The 24,456-nt window shown below is 37.5% G+C and overlaps 1 protein-coding gene across 9 annotated transcripts in view; it reads left to right on the top strand.

Moving 5' to 3' along the window:
- Positions 1-24,456, top strand: part of LOC127517709 (voltage-dependent R-type calcium channel subunit alpha-1E) — a 146,758-nt gene that overhangs the window by 65,254 nt on the left and 57,048 nt on the right. For all 9 annotated transcript variants that reach the window (XM_051903737.1, XM_051903735.1, XM_051903736.1 and 6 more), the window contains 2 exons: positions 7,538-7,643; positions 8,226-8,365. In XM_051903737.1, the coding sequence (XP_051759697.1) occupies positions 7,538-7,643; positions 8,226-8,365 (246 nt within the window). The remainder of the gene's footprint in view (positions 1-7,537; positions 7,644-8,225; positions 8,366-24,456) is intronic.

Raw genomic sequence — 24,456 nt, 5'->3', positions numbered from 1 at the left:
CACAGGCAGATTTGCTTTATGTATTTCCCCAGCATCGAAATCAGGCACATATAAATGTCAGGAAACATGATTCCTGGCTGCATGTCAGTATCCATGGATTAGGTTTTTTGACATGCTATAAGGAACACTTTCGAGCCCAACCTTTAGTGTAATTGTTCGTTTTACTTGCGTTTTCACAGTTTCCCCTATTAAATCCAGTCATGCAGCAGATTCTTTTGCCACTCAGCCCAGCTGAGGGAGCGTGTTCTGGCGGGAAAGTGTCGTCAGTGCATTCCCTCTATACTCCAAATCAGTCAGTTATGAAGTTTCATGATTTTTAGGATGCTGACTTAGAAGGCAGCTATGTGTAGGCAGCGCACTAGGTTTTGGAACAGAGCTCAGGTCTGGTCTCATTGTCTAACCCACATATGCATTTCAGATACATGCATCCTAAATGGATGGTTCTTGTTGCATCAGATTGCACTGTATGACAGCTGTGGCAGAGAAGGAAAAGTATTAACCCCTGCGATATCTCATAATTATGATGCAACCAAACAATGTAGGGAACAGCTGTTGAATAAGACTTTTCTAGGTGCATTTCACTGTCAAACAAAGACATTGTGACCTCCCCAAGGGCAAACCAGCTCTCATGTTTCTGTCAAGCTCTTTTTGAGTGTTTTTCTAGATGCTGATGACATCAGTCAAGATGTCATCAGGATGCTACTGCTTATTGTTATGGTTTCCTCAAGGTTACATCAAAGCACTTATTTAGTTTGCTTCACAAAAAAAAAAACATTAGATTTGACAAAAAGAAAGTTGAGTCCCCATGAGTCAGACCACAAAAAAAAAGGAAAAAAAAGTCTTGCTCCAATTTAGATGCATGTGTCTCCTACACAGTCTTCATTCATTTGGGAGGAACAGTCAGCATTTGCATGTGGTGGTATCGGATGCGGTCCAGTTTTGCTCATTTGATCCTTTCAAATAATGAACTTTCCTCTTTTGGATTTGCTAATGTGATACATCATGGGATTATATCAGAGTTCTAATTGTGGACTTTTGAAATATATCTGAAATCAGTGGCTTTTGAAAAGGATTATTGAAGCTTAAGCTTGTTAACATGGATTTGTGTTATATCGTTCATGCATTTATAATGGATTTTTAATTAATTAATTATTTTATTTCCTGTAGTGGATACATCGTTTGCTGCAATAACATTAGCTATTACTCTGTCTCCTAACCAGGTTTTACATGGCAAGTTTCCATCAACAAGTGATTTGTCTGTCCACATTGAAAGCAAAAATACTGCAGAAAGTGACGTTCACTTTCACAACCAATCGAAAGATACTTGATGTACATTTATGAGGAGAAGAATTTTGGACCAGTGAAATAAAAGTGAACCAAGCAATCAACAAAATTTCCTTTTGCAATATCGAGTATAATCAGAAAAAAAATTGAATTTAACATTTTTTTAATTAAAAAAAAAGAAAATTAAATTTTTTTTAAATCTATTGTAAATGAAATCATAACAATTTGTGAAAAAAGACACACCTCTCCTCATATGTACACACAAACATGCACACACACAGAAGCCTGTGGCATAACCAAAGGTCACACCGGTTTGCAAAACAGCATGTTCACGAGCCCTGTGTGGTGCAGCATCGACAACCTGTGTGAGAGAGCGGTAATTTAGGAAGGCTTTGTTTGAAGTGCCGCTCGACGTGTGATTTGAGCTCAGGCTGATGAAGCGCTGGGAGGAGGGACAGAGATGTGTCTGGAGAGAAATGCAGTCATTTGGTGGATTGGAAAACTTACAGATGAAGTCATTAGGGAAGAACATGTTTGTTAGGGTGTGTGTAGGCAGAGATTGTCGAGGAGGGCTGGAAGCACGTGTTGTTTCCTCTGTTAGTGACGCACATTAGAAGGAGATCATCAGGTGATGTCATTATTTGTCATCATGGTTCCTGAAGTGGGCCGGTTTGGCCATGGGGTCAGGTGGACAGGTTGGTTGTGGCGGGTCGATAGTGTATATGGGAAGGACAGGGCTTAATGAAGTGAGTGGGCTGCTGTGCCGCTCGGCCGGTGGGGAAGCCACAGCTGTTCGCCCCTCTGATCCCCACTGTGTGGCTAAGGGAGGAAATACCCCACCGTGCCCATGCTTACTCAATAATTGATCCTGTCAATCGGCCCTATGCCTCCCTCCAGTGAACGGGAGAGGTAGAAACAGAAGATGTGGTGGGGGGTGTTAAGGACCTCTTCATTTGCTTTAATCAGGTTTGGAAAACCACCTGAGGAATGAGATTTTTAAAGTCAATATCAAATGAACCCTATTTGCTTTCCTAATTCATGTTCCTGATCTTTTTGTGCCTGGAATTATGCTAAAGAAAGAAAGCTTGCATTTTTAATCATTGCTGAAAATATAATCTTCAGCATAATCTTCAGGTTGCTCTGCCTCTGAAACATTACATTTAATGGTTAATGTTCCTGGATAATGTTAATCAGTGTTGATCAGTAACAGGTAAACATTAATATTAATCAAGAGCCAAATAGATATTTATTTATTGCTTTAAAATTTTGCAGTAGGTAATCCTTTTCCAATATTTAAAGCTGCAGTCCGTAAGTTTAGCCTCTTTGTCGCCATCTCTGTTTGAAACCTGCAATATCAGTTATTTGTGGAATTATCATCTTTATGTGGGTTGTACATTGGCACGGCTCCTCAGTGCAGATGAATCTTCAATAATAATTCAATAATGTAATTAAGGGTATAGCAAATAAAGATTTAAAAAAGAAATGTTACCATACACTGTAAAACCCGATAAGTTATGGTAACTCAAACCATTTGAGGAAACCGATTGCCTTAAACCATTTAAGTTTTAAAACCAATAAGTATGAGTACTGTAAACTCATATACATTAAGTTAAATTCACTTATATTTTTGTGCTGGTTTAGTCAATCATTAGAGTAAAGTCAACTTAAAGTTTGTTCCACTCATTCAGTTACAAATCTAATTTAGTCTTAACTATATAGCTACTTAAATGGTTTGAGGAAACTGATTGCCTTAAATGGCTTAAGTTCATCAAACTCAAAGTAATAAAGTTACATAAGACTAAGCAAAAACTAACTTTGGTACAAAGCAATGATGACAGAACAGGATACATTGAAAAGCATTGTTTCAGAAAGGGAGTAATCATGGAAATCTTGCTTTATCGTGTTTGAATTGGAAATACGTCACGTCACAATAGTAGCCGATTGAACATATTTGTTAAGTAGGTTTTTTTAAAATGAATATTTTTATTTAGCAAGGATGCATTAATTTAATTACAATCATGGATGCATTAATTTAGTTAATCACAGTTTTCACAAAAATATTAAGCAGCACAAATGTTTTCAACATTGACAGTAAAAAGAAATGTTTCTTGAGCAACAAATCAGTGTTTTAGAATGATTTCTGATCATGTGACACTGAAGACTGGAGTAATGATGCTAAAAATTCAGCTTTGCCATCACAGGGATAAATTGCATTTTAAAATATTAAAACTTAATATAATACACTTAATAACTAAAAACAGTTCACAACTGTATTGTTGATGAAATTAATGCAGCCTTCTTTCTTCTTTCAAAAACATTAAAAATGTAGAGCAGCATTTGGGGCCAATGAAAGTATAGTGTAGACTCCCCAGTACGATGACACAGAAATAGAAACTAAGCAAACTGTTTTATGTTGGTTGATTGTCACAGCTAGTTGGGACAAAAAGAGATTTTATTAATAAAGAGCCTTTATTGCTCGTGGCTTTATTGTGTCATGTCTGGTTAGAACACAGTGTTAGAGTGATGTTTGCGATGTTATGAATAGTATAATTTTATGTCTCTCGCTCTCTCTTTCCATGCATCTATTCCGGTCTCTGTATTTCCCCTAATCACTTTCTCTCTCTCATGCTCAAAGCTTCTATTGGATTGAAATCCAATTCATTCTTTTTGCTCATTGAAAATCACTTACATAGACGATACTGTATCACATTGCATTGCAACATCTTGCACAGCTATTTTGAAATATGTTCCAGTAAAAATGTAGAAATAGAATCAGAGAGTATGGAAGAGAGAGAGCTTGCTCATAAAGTCACTAAAGTTAGATGTTTGTGAGCAGCGATACCTGCGTGATACTGTGGCTAGACTATTCAGTATCGTCCAGTATCCTGAACTTATTAAGAGCTGATCTGGAGAAGTATTGAGTATCGTGTGTCATGGTGGATACAGTGAAAGGATGTTTGTGTAGTCAGTATTGATTGTACGAATGCATTCAGCAGCAAGTATAGAACACTGATGGCTCAGAGACCATATTAACTCTGAGTACTGACTTATGGCAGACAGGAGAGAGCCTGTTGCCACGGAGACCGCTCTCTCTGTCTCTCTACTGCTCTTTTTCAGATTGTAATGGCTTTAGTCTCTCTTTCTGTGACTCTCTTGCATTGTTTCACTTTTCATAAAAACTGTATTAAGTAACTCCAAATTAAGTCTTGAGAAATTAAATACTGCGTTTCCTAACCAAGTGAGATGCAGTAAGTTAACAATTTAGAAGAATTACTGTATGAAACTGCAACATTATAGCCTATCAAAACATAGCATATTGTAGCATAGGGATGGAAGACTCATTTTAGGTCAAGAGCTGTACTGGAGGAAAAACCTTTTTAAATATTACATCATGTACCCATGCTGAACGTGCGGACAAAATGTAGTTAATTTTTGGAGATTATACAGCCTATATGGTACACGGTGTTACTTTTGAAATGTTCCTCTGTGTATTTGTTTTATCACTAGTTTATTCTTCTCTATTTTTCATCTTAAATACCCTAAAAATATACTGTCCATTTTACCAGAACACCAATACCAGAACATATGTTGAATTTACTGTTCATGCCAATGCCAACATATTGACACTAGCATCATGCTATTGCAACTCAGCAGAGTCTGAGCTTAATTTAATTAACACAAACTGAGGGAAAAAAAGGCACAGAAGAGAGAGACTCTTCCCCAGAGGTCTGTCCTCCAGCTGCCTGTTCTATTTGTACTGAACTCTCTGTCTTAAGCAGATTTGGGCTCTTTTATTTACTGTTTTACATCCCCACACACACTGTCAGAATTTGGCAGGGGCCCACGTTTTAAAATCCAACATTTTTCTGTACACATGCAAATCATTGGCTGACTGTAAACTCACAACCACCAGGGGTCCTGAGAACATCTTGTAAATTTGTAGTTAAGTAGCTGCTCTCTTTCAATTGACAGTATAAGACAATGATCTTTATGCACTCTTTGGGCATGTAAGTTTGTGTGTTTGAGAGAGCATCCTTTAGTGCCAGCCTGCAATGTACTGCTGGAGTATACTGGCACATTTTACATCAGCAGCCTTGTACGCTGTTGGAGGATCACACACACACACACACACACACACACACACACACACACACACACACACACACACACACACTCTGAAATACACTCCAGGGTTCCCCCAGTCATGAAAAACCTGGGATTAGGGATTTATTTTTTATTGTGTGAACAAGTCATTGAAATTTCTGCAAGTACAGATTTTTCTAAAACTCACAAGCCATAGTGGTTCAGTCTGTCAGAATTGTGAGTGAGTCATTTATTTTCAAATGAGCAAGTAAATTAGGTTCACAAAGGGTAGTGAATTAATCTGAATAAAAATTATTAATTAATCTGAATTTGCTGTAAAATTAATGGTAATGCATTGGTTCCCATTGTGACTCCATCCAAACTTTGGCTGCATTTACACTGCAAGTCTTAATGCACAGATCCAATCATTTGACCTGTATCTGATTTTTTTTGGCCAGTGTGTTTACATTCACTTTAGACGCGACTGGTATCCGATATCTGTGTTTACATTATTTCCCGCCCCAAAATGATTGTCATTGATAGTTTTACATGCACATGGTAGACCCTCTGGTTTTGAATGGCCGTGCTATTAAAATTATTTATATATTTCACATCGGGTGGCCATGATTACCTGCCAGAGTGGATAAGTTAACAGCTGTCAGTGTCATGGATGTTTTGCAGCGCGAAATCTGACTGAACGGATATAGACTGGAAAATAAAGGTAATTTGCATTTGTTATTTTATCTACGGTCGTTAGATCTGTAATTCTGAAGTGAAATAAAGGAGCAGGTAAGATAACATATATTTGAATGAATTCGAATATGAACGAGAGAGCGCGCGTGAGAGAGAGTAGCCTACCTAGTGAAGCATTTGGTTTATTAAAAACAAACAAACAAAAAAACACGGTGGGCTCTTTTAAATTAACCGGGCAGAGGTTGAAATTCAGCTGCTGAATGTGTGTGTGTGTGCCCGCAGCGTGCGTGCAGTTTCTTTCTAGGAAAAGATATAGGCCTAGACATAGCCTATAAAGTTCCCACCTCAATAATAAAGCTGCGAATTTTTAGTGTGGGTGCATACAGGCACGTCTGCTTCATAATACAACATAAAAGCTGCCTTTTAGTGAGCAAATGTGTCGCCCTCACCGTGTGGTGGCTTGAATTTCCAAGGGGAATCGGATATGCATGTTTAGACGTAGGTCACATGTCCAGAGATTGGATATGTATCTGATTTAAAACCACATTTGGAAGTGGCTCAGATCGGATGCGAAACAATCGGATCTCGTGCAGATTTTTGTGTTTACACGTGTGCAACTAATTCCGATCTGTGTCAGAAGTGAGCAAAAAATCTGATTTTTTGTGCCAGTGTAAACGCAGCCTTTGTTTGTTTTTTTTAAAGTGTTAATAAGGTCTTGAAATCATATGATTCGATTTGCTCCTTCCGATTGGTTCTTCTATGGACTTAGATGCTTTTGCTGACAAAGGGAAGAGCGTTAAGTCGAACCAGTATTTCTGAATATATTTAAATGCATTTAAGATATTATTATAGTATTATAATATTTTGAAAATAATCACATTCAAAATGTAACAGCAGTGGTGTCATATTTGCATGCTGAATTCTGGTCTTCGTGTATTTGCATAATGAAATATGATTATTAATTTTTCTTGCAACAATTTACACTAAAACCATATTTATTCTTTTTCTTTCTTGCAATAATTAATATTTCCTTCAGGAAATATCAATGTAGTTTTCATAACTATTCATAATCTTTTTGTAGCATGTACCACTTATATTGTTAGTCAAGGTAAATCTTTTTTTTTTTTTTTTTTTTTACACAATAATTTTCTACCCTCTCTCTGATCCTTTAATTGAATTGGCTGTTTTTACTAGGGTTATAATAGTATTATTATTCAAGTGAAAAGTTTTTAAATACTTTTACAGATGGTACTCAACCAGAATGCGTTTTTCGCTGCTACTGGTACCACCGCGGTTGCAGCGGAAAATGCATTTCTGCTCTTGACCACTAAGTGGCGCTATAACCACAGTGCTGTTTAACTTTGCACAGTGAGCACAGCAACAGTGTGATATTGTGTTAATAATGACACTAACGACCAAACATCAATAATGGCAAGATGTCTTAAGTATGTACTATTCCTTAACCTTCCTCCTCAACTCCGTTTGAATACATGATCCTGGCCACCATTATTGCCAACTGCATCGTCCTGGCCTTGGAGCAGCACCTTCCTGGAGAGGACAAGACGCCCATGTCAAAGAGACTTGTGAGGACACTCCTACTCACTTATATATATTGCTGTCCTCATCTCATCTTTTTAAGCTGTTTTTCTGTTTTCATTTGAAAGCATTTAATATAGATGAATCATTTTGGCCTAGTTATCTACTTATAGATGTATTTCTAGCAATTTGTGTAACGAGAAAACCAACTATTCTGGTTCAGTCTGTGTGTCAGGAGACCACAGTTATACTCTAAATGTAGCACAACCCTTCTCTCTAGTGCTTTCATATTCTTTGTTCTTGACAACTTTATTCAGACTGTAGTTTCCTCCATTGAATCGCTCACCACAAGCTAATTATTCCAATTCAAAGAGTATTTCTCTACTGTTTTACTTAAGTGACATAGTGCTTGTTTAATCGGAGGCAAGTAGTGACACTCTCGTCTCACTAAATAAACCCTAAATTAAAACCAGGATCTTAATAATTGCTGTTCTTGGAGATTAGATGAATAGAACATTCTGGCTGTCAAGATCTTATGTGCACCCTACCTAGATGTCATTTTTTTAGGGTGAGTTTGAGTTCTAGGGTAGTTTCTGTTGTCTCACATCCAATCTGTATTCTTTTCTCAGGAAAAAACAGAGCCCTACTTCATAGGAATGTTTTGCTTTGAAGCTGGAATAAAAATCATTGCTTTGGGATTTGCATTCCACAAGGGCTCGTACCTGAGGAACGGCTGGAATGTGATGGACTTCATTGTTGTCCTGAGTGGGTAAGTGACAGGTGCTACTATCTTCTGAATGATGCTGAGTTTGATTCAAACCTTTCCAGGTCAGGGTCAAGCATCTTCATTTGTTTCGAATTTCATTGCATGGTTTTCATTCCGCCTTTACTTGTAGATCAAGTTTTCTTCTTGTAAAATAGTTAGTCAGCTGGACCTTTTGATAGTTTCCCTGTTTTTTGTGCTGTAGATTTGTAGAGTGTGTCCTTGCGGGCAACTTTCTGCATTGGCAAGATGTTGCGCAACACAAGGTTGTGGATTTTGCTGAAATTCAGTGGGCTTTCACCTCATTTTACCTCATTAAACTCAGCTTGATTGAATCATCTGGGTAGAGTGTTAACTTTCAGACCAGGCTGAGTGGAGAAATGAACAGCACCTTGAAAACACTTCATCGCCAAGAACAGATATTGCGCTAGTGCTGTCAAAACAGCAGTGTCAAGAAGTGCTCTCCTCAAGGGAAAGGCTGCTGAAGCTTTCATTTGCAGAGTAAACCACAATTTAGAAGCCTGGGTGAAGGGCAGAGGCCATTTTGCTTTGTATCGTAATATTTTTCATCTGTTTTTCAGAGAGGGGAGCTAGGAGAAAGGAGGAAGAGAGGGAAAGAAAAAGACCGACACACACATACACAGCGCAACGTAACGATACATATGAAATATTAATCACTGTCATAGTGTTAAAGTACAAAGGGAGATGGGCTTCTTAGAGAATTTTACATGATTCCAGCTCACTTTCATTATTGATGAGCCCTGGATCTTTGTCTGGTTTAAGATAGGAAGAAAACGCGAGAAAGACTTTAACCTCGCAACCTCTATTTCTCATTAGCTCGAAAGACATACTGACACCTGACAAACACACACAGCAACATTATACAGACATTGTCCTTGAATATACACCTCTGTGCCTGTAAGTCATGACAAAGTTGGTTATACAAATCGTAGTCATCAGAAGCAAGAAGTAATCATTTTAAAGACAGCACCGGAGCAACGTTGAGGTCTCGTAATCATAAGGTTCAGAAGGGCAGACGTGTAATTAATTTGATGACTGAGAGTCTAAAGGCGCTTTAACATGATTCACATCAAGGCATTTCTCAGCAAATGTGCAATACGTCGCTTTGACCTCAGCATGAAAAGTGCTTCAGCAGTGTTTCCTTAACAAAATGGTTTTGCCCCCAGCTCTAAATTGGTCATACTGAACCGACACTACTGTGCAGATGTTTAGGGTTGGTAAGATTTTTTTAGTTACACTTTATTTTAAGGTGTCATTGTCACAATGTTATCGTTAATTTAAGTACTGAGTAATATTAATTAACTACATGTACTTACTATAGGGTTAGGGTTAGGACTAGGGTTTGGTTTATGGTTAGTTTCATGTAATTGTGCATAATTTACTGTTACTACAGTAAGTACATGTAACATATAACAAGGAGACTTTAAGATAAATTGTTACTGATTTTTTTCATGTTTTTGAAAGACGTGTCTTACCTCACTCAGGCTGCATTTATTTGATCAAAAATACAGTAAAAACAGTAATATTGTGATATATTTTTACAATAAAAACCTACTTTGTATTTTAATATATCTTAAAATGTATTTTCTTATTCCTGTGAATGCAAAGCTGAATTTTCAGCATCATTACTCCAATTTTTAGTGTCACATGATCCTTCAGAAATCATTCTAATATGCTGATTTGGTGCTCAAGAAACATTTATTATTATTATTATTATTATCACTGTTGAAAACAGTTGTGCTGGCTTAATGTTTTTGTAGAAACTGTTTCAGGATTCTTTAATGAACAGAAAGTTTGAAGAACAGCATTTATTTGAAATAGAAATCTTTTGTAACATTGTAATGTGTCTTCTTTACTGTCACTTTTGATCAATTTGATGCATCCTTGCTGAAAAAAAGTATTCATTTCTTTAAAAAAACCTTACTGACCCCAAGCTTTTTGTCCATATGCTAAACAAAATGATACTATTTTCATGAATTCATTTCACTGATTTAGACTGATAACCTGTGAGATTGTGCGTCTTTTTGATTGGTTGATTGATTGATTGATTGATTAATTAAAATAATCATGTCGTCAGTTCATAAGAGTCATTTGTTCATGAACTGGGCTCTACTGTCATGCTGCATGCTTTTTGCACAGACAATGCAGCAGAAATATGTTTTGTCTATTGTCTTTGTGTTAATTTTTCTCATCACTTTCAGACTGCAAGCTGCAATGCAATTTTTTGCCATGTTGATTAAGTTGCACAACTGCTGAATAGTGGTCCAGGAAACACTGCTTTACAGATAGTCACATTAAAAGTGTTTTAAATATTTATTATCATTAATTTGTGTTGAATATCTAATGTGTATAATATGATGGTTCATTTCTTAAAGCCTTCAATGTTGTGTTGTACAACTGGATGCGTCTATATGCGTATGATCAGTCTCTCTGGCATCTTGGTTAAATTTTCTATGCTGGCACCACCCACATAATGATAGGCCATGCAGATTATCTGGTAATCTTTAAATGACGATGTCAGAGTTGAAATTGTGTAAATGTTGAATGTCGTCTTACTACACTTGACCTGTTTATGAATGCCCGTTGTAGCTGGATGATTCCTAGAGTTCAATCTATACATTTTCTGATGGAACAAGGGTGTAAAGTCAGTAGTATTTTGCTAATGTTTGTAGAGGGGATGTAGGCAGTCAGTTTTGCAAGTTTTCTCTGTTCCTTTCACTTGCACTTATCCTGTGTTTCTCCATCTAGATGAAATGGCGAGGCAGTATTTCATCAAAGCCTTGCACTCTCATTAGGAGTTGAGTGAAGATTATAAGATCTGGTGGTATCAGATGAGTCATCGTCGCTCATTAGATTTTAATGAAGTCAGTTGCACAGAGAACAAGGAGAAAGAATGGAAAATGAATGATAGAGAGAGGGAACAGGAAGAGGATGGAAAGCTCATCAAACATGTGACATCATTGCCAAGTAAATGACTACAAGTGCACAATGCCTTTGTGTTACTAAATGGGATTTATAGCTACATTCACACTAGCCACGTTTACATGTACACTGTTTTTGCCACTCCAATTAAAATCATTCCGATTGAAAGAATCGGTGGACTGTTTACATGAGACATAATCCGATATGGTGTTTACATGTGCCGGCGCTTTCAATCGGAATGACTTTGTGACATGCACACATTAGCTTATGTCCTGTTTGCCGCCTTTTATTCCCATGGAGTTCCATTATTTCTTATGCGTGCTATTTTTATGTAAAGTGTTGCTCTTAATCAAGCAACAGCTTGAATTTGTAGCATATTACTGCTGGAAGGTATGAGGAAAATACGGGTGCAGGAAGCTGACCTTTTTGGTGGCTGTGCATCTCTAAGGAGCATCTCAATACTACCCCTCCCTCCTACGAAAAGCAAAAGCATGTGGATGAAGGTCCGTAGTAATGATACAGACTTCCTTTAGTGTATTTAATAAATGTGTTGTTTCAGTTTTACTCCAGTTTGATTTTGCCGCCGCCATTTTGCATTCTGATGACCCCGACCTCTTGACGTGATGACACAGACGCAAAGTAATCGGTTTAACGTGTTTACATAGCAGAATTTTTATTTTGTTCGGTTTATAGAAAGGTTTATCCCACCCTTTCAAACCGATTACAATTTCATTCGGTTTGGGCATTTTTATTCCGATTGAGGTGTTTATATGGAGCATTTTCATTCGGATTGGACTTTTAAACCGATTACAATGCTCCATGTAAACGCACCTACTGTTAGTTTTTGAGATTAACCAACCGCATTTACTTACAGGTGTGAGTCTCGAAATGTTCCGTTCACACAGCAACGTACAGTAGCATCTCGAATACTGTCTGTGTGAACATGCAATACGAGTCAAACCTGTATTCTCTTACCAGTAACCATAGAGACAGTGACCAAAGTAATATCAACACAGCGCTGGTTTTCCAAGAATGAGGTTGTGAGTCCTTAAAGGATCACATATTGTCACTCCTGTAAATAACTGAACTGTGTGTGAACGTAACCGTATTGAGGACTTAAATACAGGACTGACAACCGTATTCTGTTGCTGTGTTAATGTGGCCTATTTATCTATCAGGGTTTTATTACAGAATCAAATCCTATTGGCTTAGTAACCATAGTAATTTAACTTAAGAAATAGAATTTTTTTTAAATCATAAGTTAGGAATTAAGATAAGAAGTTTTTGTAATACAGCTCTAGGAATAGATTAATTCATTAAAATGTAACATTAGATGAAAAGGAAAGCATTTCAGTTTGATTGAAGATTACATAGGCAAACTTTATTTTTCTTTGAAATAACATGCACTGATAATTCACGCACCATAACACCAGGGACGTGTCTCCAAGTAAATAGGTTTGCATGTTGCCTGGTTCATCCAAACATTTTGTTGACACGAAATTCAAGTGTTCTTGTGTCATTTCCAGTGTCACTGCATTCACAGTTATCAGTGCACGTGGGTGTGTTTTTGTGCTAGTTATCATTCCTCTGCTCTCGACTGTGTCTTAGCAGTGTTGTGCACAGGAAGTACAGATTAGCGCAGTATGGTGGCATGGTGCAGAAGTCTGATTGTATAGTCACTGTGAGTAGGTGGATAAATGGGTTGCCAGTCCTTCCTTAAAGCCTATTATCGGCTGGCTTAGGACTCCAGTCATTTAAATGCAAATAGTGTCTTTGCAATCTTGGGCCTCGTTGCAAGTCAACATCCAGCACCCAGAATCTTGGGGAATGAGAGGACCTCATCCCTAATGACGTTAATAAGCACTGGTGTCTACTAGTCACCCGCCCCCTCTTTAAGCTGTGGGCATGTGGCACGGTGTACTCCCCTCGCACTCTGTTTGTGGCTCCTCGGCTCTGCCAAACACTTAGAGCTCTCTCAGAGATCCTGATAAGCATCCTTCAGCTCCACCGACATTGGTCTGCACTGCCAATTTTAAGAAAACATGCATGCGTGACAGTAAACATGATTTCTTGGGATGATGAAAATGGTAGAATTCCTCTGATATACTACTTGAGTACTTAGAAATGTCAGCAAAGATCAGTTTAGAAAACAGTCTCTTTTAAAAAAAAACATATTTAACCCTTACAGACCCAAGTATTGATATTGTTTTTCCACCTCTTAAACATATTTTTAGGGATTGTGACTTTTATGCTTATTTTGTTCCTAAGTTATTTTTTTTTTTAGAAGTGTTGCAAAATTTACCTCTATAAACGTCTTTCCAGTAAGCTAGAAGATTGAAACTTGCAGTAAGTACTGTAAGTTTGTGTTAGACCAGTACATTTCTACTCATTTGGAGTAGTTTGTTTACAGTAATTTACAGCATGCTTCACCTAATGGGCTCTTTTGTGTGAATAACATTACAATACCTTGTTCACAATGACCTGACTATGACAACATTAAGAAAAATTACATTTGGACTAAGCTTGTAAAAACAGGGTTAAATACTTTTATTGTAGTAGGCAGTAACCAATGTTATGTGAATTTGGCTTGTTGGGAGATTCAAATTGTAAACAATTTACTGCCAAAATAGATGCTGTAATACATTTTAAAAAGGGAGGGGACCTATTATGCCCCTTTTCACAAGATGTAATATAAGTCTCTGGTGTCCCCAGAATGTGTTTGTGAAGTTTCAGCTCAAAATACCCCACATATCATTTATTATAGATTGTCAAATTTGCCCCTATTTGGGTGTGAGCAAAAACATGCAGTTTTTGTGTGCGTCCCTTTAAATGCAAATGAGCTGCTGCTTCCCGCCCCCTTTCCAGAAGAGGGTGGAGCTTTAACAGCTCATGCTTTGGGTTGCTCAACAACAACAAAGCTGGAAAATCTCACGCAGCCAAAATGACGATTGTCAGTAAAGGTGTTCAGCCTTACATTGTTCAAACCGGAGTCGGACACTGATGGAGAGACTCAGGAAGAAGTTACAACTTTTAGAACACAACTGGACGTTTCTGAATGGTTAGTGGATAAATTTATGTAGTTGCTGTGGAGTTGATTCAACTCATCAACTAGCATGTGCCGTCATGTTATTATTTTGTGCAAATCCAGCATTGAATTGACCCTCATTTGTGAAGCAGTCTGGCGTAAAATGACAGCATGGTAACAATACTCTACTACAACAACTCTTCCTCTTCTCTAAAGCAGCCCAACATGGCCTCACCCTCTTTGTTGTGTGTATCCGGGGTAGAGTTTATGTGCATTTGGGGTTTGTGATGTTAACAACCCGGGAAGAAGCTTGTTGTAGCCCCTACCAGCCGTTTGTTGTAGTCCTTAAAAAGTGATTTCTGTAAAAGAAAATATCTCCCTTTGCATTGAACTTTGAGCATCGTAAGCAGATGTTGTTTATGCTCAGACAGCAACATTACACACTAACTAAAGTTAAAAAAGTGAAATCATAATCAAGGACCTCTTTAACCCGAAGGGTCAAAGTTTGGCTGGTTAGCATAGCCCGATTAACCTGCTGGCTGGATACAAACTACATCATCTGGTTCTAAAAAACACCTTTCTCTATTGACTGCTTTTCAAAATTCACATTGTATTTTGAATTGCAGAATCTGCAAAATGTTATAAATAAGTGTAGATTGTTCTTTTGTTTACATTTTTTTTTTTTATTTAGTAATGCATTTTAGAAGGTACATCATACATTTGCATGTTTCCTAGAATACAAAATAATAAACAATTTACACAGTTTTAAATATTAAGAATCAAGCATATGTAAAATTTTGAACTGATTCATTTGTGCAAATTTAGTGAAACATTATTCCTAGGAGTACTAAATAAAAAACAAAATCCCTCTGTTGACTATCATTCATTGCATGCTTTTCTGGATTCTATCAACATTTCTGCCATCATTGTTCCGTTGACCCCATGTTTAACATGCACATCTATCTGTTATAATTAGATTAGAAAGGCAGAATCAGTTTCGGAAAAACACACTAAGCTCCAATTAATGCTAGGTTATCATGCCTGGTGACAGGTAGCAAATATAAACACACATCCTAATGAGATTGTGTGCCTGGCCTGCTTCACATAAACCCAGCGGTAGCCTAATTATCATAAACAGCTGTTGATTAATTGATTGATCAGTTTAAATCTGCGCTCCCCATCTACCTGCGGTTGTTTGCTCTAAAGAAATCGTGGAGTGAGCCTGCAATAATTTCTTCTCTTGGTGAACAGGCAGAAGCATATAGGCTCCTGACAGGAGTTATAAGTTCGTCTGCCGGGAGCCTGTCGCACAGCGGAGGTGTCCGTGCTCTGACAGGACAGACAGCTGTCATCCGCGCATGGCCCCCATTGTTCTAGCAGGGCTTTACACCCACGCTATTTTTGAGAAGCGCTAGGCTCCAAGGGAAAATGCTGTAATAGAGAGAGCTGGGTGACGAGAGAGCAGGAAAAAAGAGCTTGCCTTCGTTTTACCACAGCTCACCTGTCACAGGCTTGCTAGAGAAACCCAGCTGATATATTCATAATGAGGAGCATACAGAAGACAACATCAGCTGGTCTAGTAGATAACACTAGTTTGCACATGGGGAGAAATATGGGCTGCATCCCTTTTCCCATATTTCTATGACACACTAAAATGATGTACTTCACTGGTGGTAGGAAGATACCTACTTTTGAATATGTAGCATCATATGTAGTAATATATTTATTATTGATAGGAATGTTTGAGGAATATCTATAAACCTTATGTAGCCCCGCCCCTTTTCAGTGCTGCACTCGTTGTGTTCTGTCTTCCGGTTTGTATTTCCACAGCATGAAGGTAAGATCTTATGGATTTATGAATGAACCGCTCATTTTAAAATATTCCCGCTCTACTGACATTCTTTACGACATCCGCTTCAAACATTACAATGCTCATGACAACTTTCATTAACTCCACAAAAAGTAAATCCACTTTACCAGCTAATTACTCTTCGGCAGCGATGCCATTGAAATATACAGAGCTACCGCAAAAACATACGTTCAAACACAAAATTCTAAAGATGGCTGCATGTGCTATACAGTGCTGCCTTGCAATCTGGAGACCTATAGCGTGCTATTTTCAATGCATTAGGATTTAGGATGCACTAATCCAATTCTTGCATTTACCATGTATGAGAACATGCATGTATGCTGGTGTGCATGCACATGAGCTTGTGTGGTTCACGTTGTGTGTGTTAATTATAGCGCCTGTCTGCTAGCTGCTCCTTTACTGGGCCACGTGACTAGCACAATACAGCTTCTTCTGGATAATGCGTTCACACACTCTATCATTACCTCAGCTGCTGATGTAAGAACAGCAGGCTTGAGTTTTGACTATGTGATGCAGATGCTCAGTGAGCAGGAACAGTGTGAAACTCCATGTCACCCTGAACTTGTGCTTGTGGAGAGAGCTGTAGACAAGCTGTTGTTACTATAAAAATCATTTATATTTTACATGTTATTGAACACTTTTGTAGCATTTTAATTTTTTAGAATGCAGCAAAAAAAATTTTTTGCAGCAAAAAAAAGTGTGTGTGTGTGTTTGTGAACATTTAATTGATTTACTTTTTATTTTATATTTTATGGCCATATTCCACCAGCAGACTGTATTTCACGTTGTCTTCTATGGAGTGGGTCAATTTAAAAAAATAAATGCAGTCATATGTTAATGTGCCCATGGTTCTAACACAAATTTGCCAATTTATGACCCATTTTTTGCACTTACTTTCTATATATGCTCTGGGTGGACTAGAGCGTTGAGTGAACATTAGAGTGTCTGCATGGTGCAACATATTTTATTAAGTTAAAAAGAGCAAGAAAAGTCCAATTTGCCATGAAATTGAAATATGTGGAAATGTATTGCACTTGTATATTTTGAAACAATCTTAAAACAATCTAAATTGACTGATTGCAATCAGAGAGTGACCAATCAACATCTATCATACAGCAGCCTTTCATAATGAAGCTCTTTGCCTGATATACTGTAGTACATTACTGTAAAATGTGCATTACGTCTAGCTTCATAAAATCCTCTCCACTGCCTGTTTTGTCTCAGTAATTTGGCCGCAACTGGTGTATATATGGTTGATCTTTAAGGACTGCAGGCTCTAGCTGTCATTCAGATGCTCTGGACCAATCAGCTGTCAGCTTGATTGATTTATGTGGACAAGGTGGGGGATCTGTGCAAAAGACCTCACCCCCTGCGGCTTTCTTTTGATATATTGGTAATGTTCCATATGGCCCTCCAGGATTCTATATGTACTGTACAATTAAAAGGGTCATAAAAACGCAGATTCTTTCATCAATGAAACACCACTGTGTTTTGCTCTGAGATGTTATGAACTATTTGAACTATTATCCAAATATTATATATTATAGAGGAAAAACAAACAATATTGTGTATAAAATGTAAATCACATAATATTAACTTTTTGTTAATTGAATTGTATAAAATCAGTATCATTTTCAATCATGCTGATATTTGGGGAACACAGCACTCCTGCTTGTGTGATTTTGCTTAAATATATCGTGTTATAAATATTAAAAAACAAGAACTCATATAGGGGAATTTTTTTTGCCTTCATATCAAATTTTGGGAGTATTTTTAATTTTGATGGCATTTTTGCTCCTTTCTGACCCTGCTTCTTATAATCCAAATTTAATTTTTACAGGCTGCAAACAAACAACAGCAGCAGCTCATGTTAACCTGTTTCGCCTTGTAAACATAAATATACAAAAACACAATGTTCAGTCTCTGAAGTGTAGTTCTTTGCACACAACTTTTTTGCACTTACTTTGTGGATTGAAGGTATTAAAAGCAGCAAATCAGTGTAGATGCATTTTGGGAGTTTTTATTCTGATTGTATTATACAACTATTCATGTGCTTCGATCAGGTCACTCACACTGGTGTGCCCACATATTTTTTCACAATCATAAACATTAATTTTTTAGTCATGAATGCAACTTAAATGGTTGTACTCTGCAGCCCTGAGTTACATTGTGACACAAAACAATCTGCACTGTTGTGTGTCGCACAAACAATTTTTTTAGAAGGATATGCTAATTTGTGCAAGCCACTGTAATCTCTATATAATATAAATAATATTTATATGCAGTAGATAAATGCCTGCTTTATGTAGCGATGAGCTGTGAAATCAGGGTTAAGGTTAGAGATTTGTTGTTGGGAACCTTCAGAGTTTATTAAGTGGGCTAAATAGGGTTAGCTTGTGTGATACAATGGAATGAAATGGAATGAGATCCGCAGTATTTTTCCAACAAAAATGTACTTGCAAAGTTAGTACTGCACCTGTTTTATTGAAGAAATATCAGAAAAACAAATCACTTGTAAAGCCTTTTTATGAATCTATGGGAAAGTGATGATGCTGGACACATCTTTATTTCATAAAAAAAAAGAATGAATGGTTTTGAATTGATTGTCACACGCTTGTTGTATTTTCAAAGCAAAGTCAAACTTGACAGTTCGACATCTCATCTTTATCAGTTTGCTGAGTGATGATCACATGGTCAAGTGTTTGGAGAGCACACTGGTGGAGTGTGTGCTTCAGAGAGATGCCATTGAAGTTGGTCAGTGATATTTTAAATAGGCTTGTGTCAGTGCTGGAAAAGAGCGTAGGCTGGTGCAACAGCTGTTATACTACAACTCCACGATTAAATTAATTTTTATGAATTTTCAATAGATTATTATTATTATTATTATTATTATTTAAATAATTAAAAAATAAATTTCTTATTAAAAATATGTAGCAGAGTTTGTCATCGTAGCGGTTCACATATGCAAATTTGGTTTGATTGCTTATAGTTGGCATTACATAGAAAGGGAACATGTTGCCAAGGTGTCTTGATGGGGTAGACAGCATATGACCGTAATAGTGATCATATAATATGAAGTGAAGAAATAACTTTAAAGACACAGTAGAGCATTCTGCACTATAGTAAGCTTTCAGCTCCACCCTCTCTTTTTCTTTCTCCCTGTCTCTTTTGCTTACGCTCACTGTCCTACACTTCAGCAATAAAACAGAGAAGAGCAGGTCATAACATTAAGTCTCTAAGAGCTAAGAAATACAACATTGTGTGAATTTGCCCTTTGGGAGTGTTGAAAGTGCTGTTTCCAGTAATTTAAGCCTTTATTGAGACCAGTTAGTGGTCTCTTCTGACTTAACCAGAACCTCCCGTTTTATTCTTAACTCCCATCTGTCCAACAAAGATAGTAAAAAGATAACATGATCTGTGGTCTATGGCCACAAGCTAAACTGCTTGTCTGCAAAGACTCCTTAAAAAACAAAAGCAGCGGTGGGAAGTCTGATTCATTTTAGTGAATCGGTTCATTTGGACAGTTACTGTACCTGTCAATGAATCAGTTAAAAAAAAAAGTAATCACTCCACCTTTTTTTTTTTTTTTTTTTTTGTAGGACAATACATTTTTAGATTTTAGATAATACCACTATGTTTTTATTAAGCCATGTACTGTTTTTTTGTTTTGTTTGTTTTTTTGTAAAACTAATGAGCTCTGTGAATTGATTCTAAATGATATTTAAAATGATCTTGCTCATAAGATGACAACCTTTGGTGGTTCCCGTATTTGATAACTAACAGACTGACTTTGTGTCTTTTTCCAATTCCTTTTTCTTTTTAAGGAAGTCTAAAACTGGATAAGTTACATATAGAGAGCTAAATGAAGGAATTAGCAAATAAAATGGATGTAAGAACTTTCTTTCATCAGGCTAATGTCTGCTCTCTATTTTAAGTCATTTGGGTAAACAAGTTTCTTCAGGACGACGACCTGTTCTGGGGCCTGTAATTTCTCCTTCACTGGCTTGGCACACTGACAGGATGGGTAATAACTGGCTGGGACACTCTGTGTCTGTCTCTTTTTTTTTTTCTCTCTTTCTGTCTGGTAAAGTGAGCAGTTGTGGAACAGTAATGTGGTCAACAAACATGGAACTACTACTTCATAGTTGTGCAATTATAAAAATGTAATCACAACACTTGGAACATGCCAACCAATCACAATCAGGAATTTGACATTTATGTGGTAAAAATGCATTTAAGAAACCATTCATAATACAGCATGATTCTAATAATGATAACAATTATATGTTCACACCAATGTTTTAAATTATATTCACTGTAATCAACAGGAAAGACCATCAGTGGCAGTGCTGGTTGTGCCTGGGGTTGCTATGGTGAGAGTAGGGGGTGTGTCATATAGACAGATGGAGGGAGATTTTCCCCTGCTGCTGTGTGAAGCTCCACTGATGGTGGAGGAAACATTTGAACCTCAGATAATGAGCTAACTGATATACATTAAAGTCAGTGTGGGGTAGCTATGTAATAGGGGTTATGGCGGTATTCATAATCCAAAGGAATGGGGGTTGTCATCACTGTAAATACCAATATCTGGCATAATATCCAATATTATAATATCTTGGAATAATTTTTTGTTTCCCTCTGGGAGAAGTATTTGAAGTCTGTGAGGTATTCAAAGTTTAGTAGTGATATGCTTTGTTGTAATGATTAACTATTTTACAAAATACTCATGTGGCTTTGAATTTGACATTTAAAGGTGCAATGTGTAAATTTTAGTGGCATCTAGCGGTGAGGTTGCGAATGGCAACCAACAGCTCAGTCCACTACTCACCCCTCCCTTTTGTAGCACATAGAGAAGCTACAGTGGCCGACACAGGACAAAGATGTCGTCATCTGAGACAGCAGAGAGTAGCCAGTCAAGCAATGAGGTTTCTTCTAACTTCTAACAAAGAACAGTCTCTGCTTCTAATAAACCAGATGACGACTTCTACAACTACTACTACTTCTTTGTGCGTATTCTACGAAGTGATGAAGAAGAACAACAACAACATAGTGACGAAACGTGCTCTGTAGAGCAGTTTGTCCGTTTTGGGATACTGTAGAAACATGCCGGCGCAAAATGGCGACATTTTACTTTCACTTTCAAATTAGCGACCAATTCGGGAGCGGTGATTGCTTGAATGGTTGGTTCATTATTATTCTTAATGAAAACCACAACAACAAAACAGTACAATGACAAACTCACTTGAATGGGCTCCTTTACATTCGCTTTGAAAACAAATCTTCTGCCGTCGTCTTGTCAGTTAAGAGTGAGACGAAATGGGCTAAGTTAGGTGAAATCTGACTTCTGCTGCTGATCTGTGCTGTGACGCTCAGGCTGAATTGAGCAGACACGTTTAGTTTGTTAATTGTAGTGTATGTTCTCTAACTGAACAAAATTATTTTTATTACTATAAAAAAAGAAAACGACGGTGGGGTGTGGTTCCGCGGTGGGCAAGTGATGATACCGGTGTTGCGAATGAACACTGGTAACACTGGCAACACCGACTATCGCAGCAAGCCTACCTCAAGCCATAATGATTTTAGGCTGCCTAAACACTTTATAACATATTGTGAATAGCCTGAATGATGAACTTATGTGAACATTAATTTTAACGTCTCTGTTTTATGCTACATAAGTCTGCAGTGTGCGTATGAGGCATTGTGTTCTTCTTCTGTTGTCTGAGAGTTGATTTGACCGCTGTTAGGTGCGTTATTGGTGGCGCACACCACCCTATAGTTACATGAATCTATAGTTACATGCTGCCATGTAGTGAAATATGCAGTGTTTTAATCATTTATTTAATCATGAATTCTGAGCGTTCTCACATAACTCTGTCCTCATTCATTTGTATATGTTCATTTGGAAGTGTTGTTTGGGTGTTTAATATTAGGATATTGTTTAAAATCCTCCACCACGGCACTGCCCCGCAATATCAAGCCCTGCAGCACCCTCAGCACCCTTACTTCCCGCGGTACAGATTACAACAGGACCTGATCTGATCTACCCTCACACTTGTGTTGGTAAAAAGTGAAGGTGTGAAAAATCCCTTTGAAATTCAGTGCAAGGACACAATGCTAAAAAATACTTGGCGTTACAAAAACTGTTATATTCACACATTGTTAGATAGATCCTAGACATCCTAGTTGCTTTGCACCTTTATATTTAACTATTCATGTAATGAATGAATATTTACTCCTGGATCCTGAATGATAGTGAAGGTAAATTTTTCTATCTGAGCATCTTTCTTTGCCAAACAGTACTTCATCTAGGGCTGGTTATTGGCAATTATCTTACAATACAATATAAATCTGTTCCTGTCTATATTGGAGTCTGCATTTAAAATTTGTTTTCTTGTTGAAAAATGTAGACCGCTATATATTTATAAATATATTTTTGGGACTCATAACTGTGTTATGCTGCTATGTGAACATAGCCTATTACTAATTGCTTTATAAGGCAATATAAATCAAGCAGCTAAGGTCAAGGGTTAAAACACTCTGATTGGGCGTCATTAGCACTCATTTGTAATTTATTACAGTTTCAGATGTCTGCTCTCTGCCTCTCTCTGTCTTTTACTCTCCCTCTCTTTGTCTGTTTCTCCCTGCATGTTTGACAATTAGTTAAGTGTTTGCTCTTTACCAATGATGAATAATTGATCTACTGGTGTCTTAATGATTCATATGCCATCTGTTACAATGTAACGGTTGCATGTGTGAGTCAGGGGCCCATCAAAGAGCCATGTATCTGGAGCGGGAAGAGAGGGATAATTAACCAGCACTGTCTGGCTAACTGACAGAAGACTGGAAATACCACAATATCAACATTGTGAGGGACGCAGGCTGTTAAAATGTGTGTGATATCATAGAAGTCTTGAGAGGATTTGCACATATTGACATTTGGTTTGCAGATCAAATTAGGTGTTATTTTAAATGGCACAATACTCTTACATTTTAAATTTAGGTTGGGATCTGCAAAAGATTATGTTGGCTAACGGAGATTATACCACCCACAGGCTTTGTATGCCTTTTTTTATTTTTTTTTTTTTAAGAATAGTCAGTGTTTGCTAAGGCAAGCATCATTATTTCTGGATTTGGACAAGCACGTACTGTATTTGCTATGGACATTAAATTATTAAAATTATGCAAATGTTGAGCAAGGTTGTTTTATTACTTTTCTAAGTGATCAAACTTCACATAGTGGGTGATGGGCCATATTACAGAAACTTCTTGTCTTAAGTCTTAAGTCTTAAGTGAAGTTCTGACAAATACTGACAAAGTTTCTAACTGAAATTGCTGTATTGTTTCTGTAATATGACCCTAGAATATCATGGAGACTTGCAATGCATATCATAGGTTTGGTTCCCAGGGAACACACAAAGGGCCAGATTTACTAAACAGGGCAAATTAGCATGAGAGCGCAATTCCACAAATGCGCCGATGGGAGTGGCAAGTTTTGTGCGTGATCTACTGCTGATGCGCAAATTAAAGAACCTAAACTCAAAGACATGTGTTCACAACCTGATTGGTCGGAATTTATGACGTATTGCCTATTTTAAGACGGAACTCACCGAACATCCAAAACAATGCTGTGTACTGAGATAAATGCACTTGTTGTGTGTGCGTAGCCTGCATATGATGGTATTTTGGCCAGCTGGGAACTCGTGAAGAGCTTATAAAATGTGTAAAGGAGTCAAAACACACACACACACAAACGATCTGCTGCGTGGAGACGTGCGTCTGATGCCTTTGATGGGCAAACTCATGACTATGACGAGAAAAAAACGATATGCGTGAGGATTCTGTCCTTTTTAGGGTCTCATCTTCCTGTTTTTGGTTCGTTTACATGTCTTTGGTCCGTGTTGCATTCATATATCATTTGAACCGCACCAGAGTTCGTTTGGAAGCGGACCGAGACAGGTGCAACTTGTTACATGTAATATTCGGATAAAGTCTTCCTCTGGCATTCCAAAGAAATTAATACGAGTGGAAAAAATTTCTCCCTTCTACCACGTGCTCTATGTTCTCTGCGGTGTCTCCTCCTGACAGCAACAATTGCAGCCATGTCACAAAATGGGTTAGGACATGCTTTTTTTTGGGCGTTAAATATTTGCGCAAATACCAGTAAATTGACTAGCGCAAGCATTAGTAAATCGCGTTGCGTGATTCATTTAAATACTCTCCTACCATAAATTTTGTGTCTGAAAGGGAAACTCCTACAAA

This window comes from Ctenopharyngodon idella, chromosome 8 (genome assembly GCF_019924925.1).
Source record: "Ctenopharyngodon idella isolate HZGC_01 chromosome 8, HZGC01, whole genome shotgun sequence".
In the NCBI taxonomy this organism is placed as follows: Eukaryota; Metazoa; Chordata; class Actinopteri; order Cypriniformes; family Xenocyprididae; genus Ctenopharyngodon; species Ctenopharyngodon idella.
The sequence above is the reverse complement of the archived record's forward strand: the minus strand, read 5'-3'. Positions and strand labels throughout refer to the sequence as shown.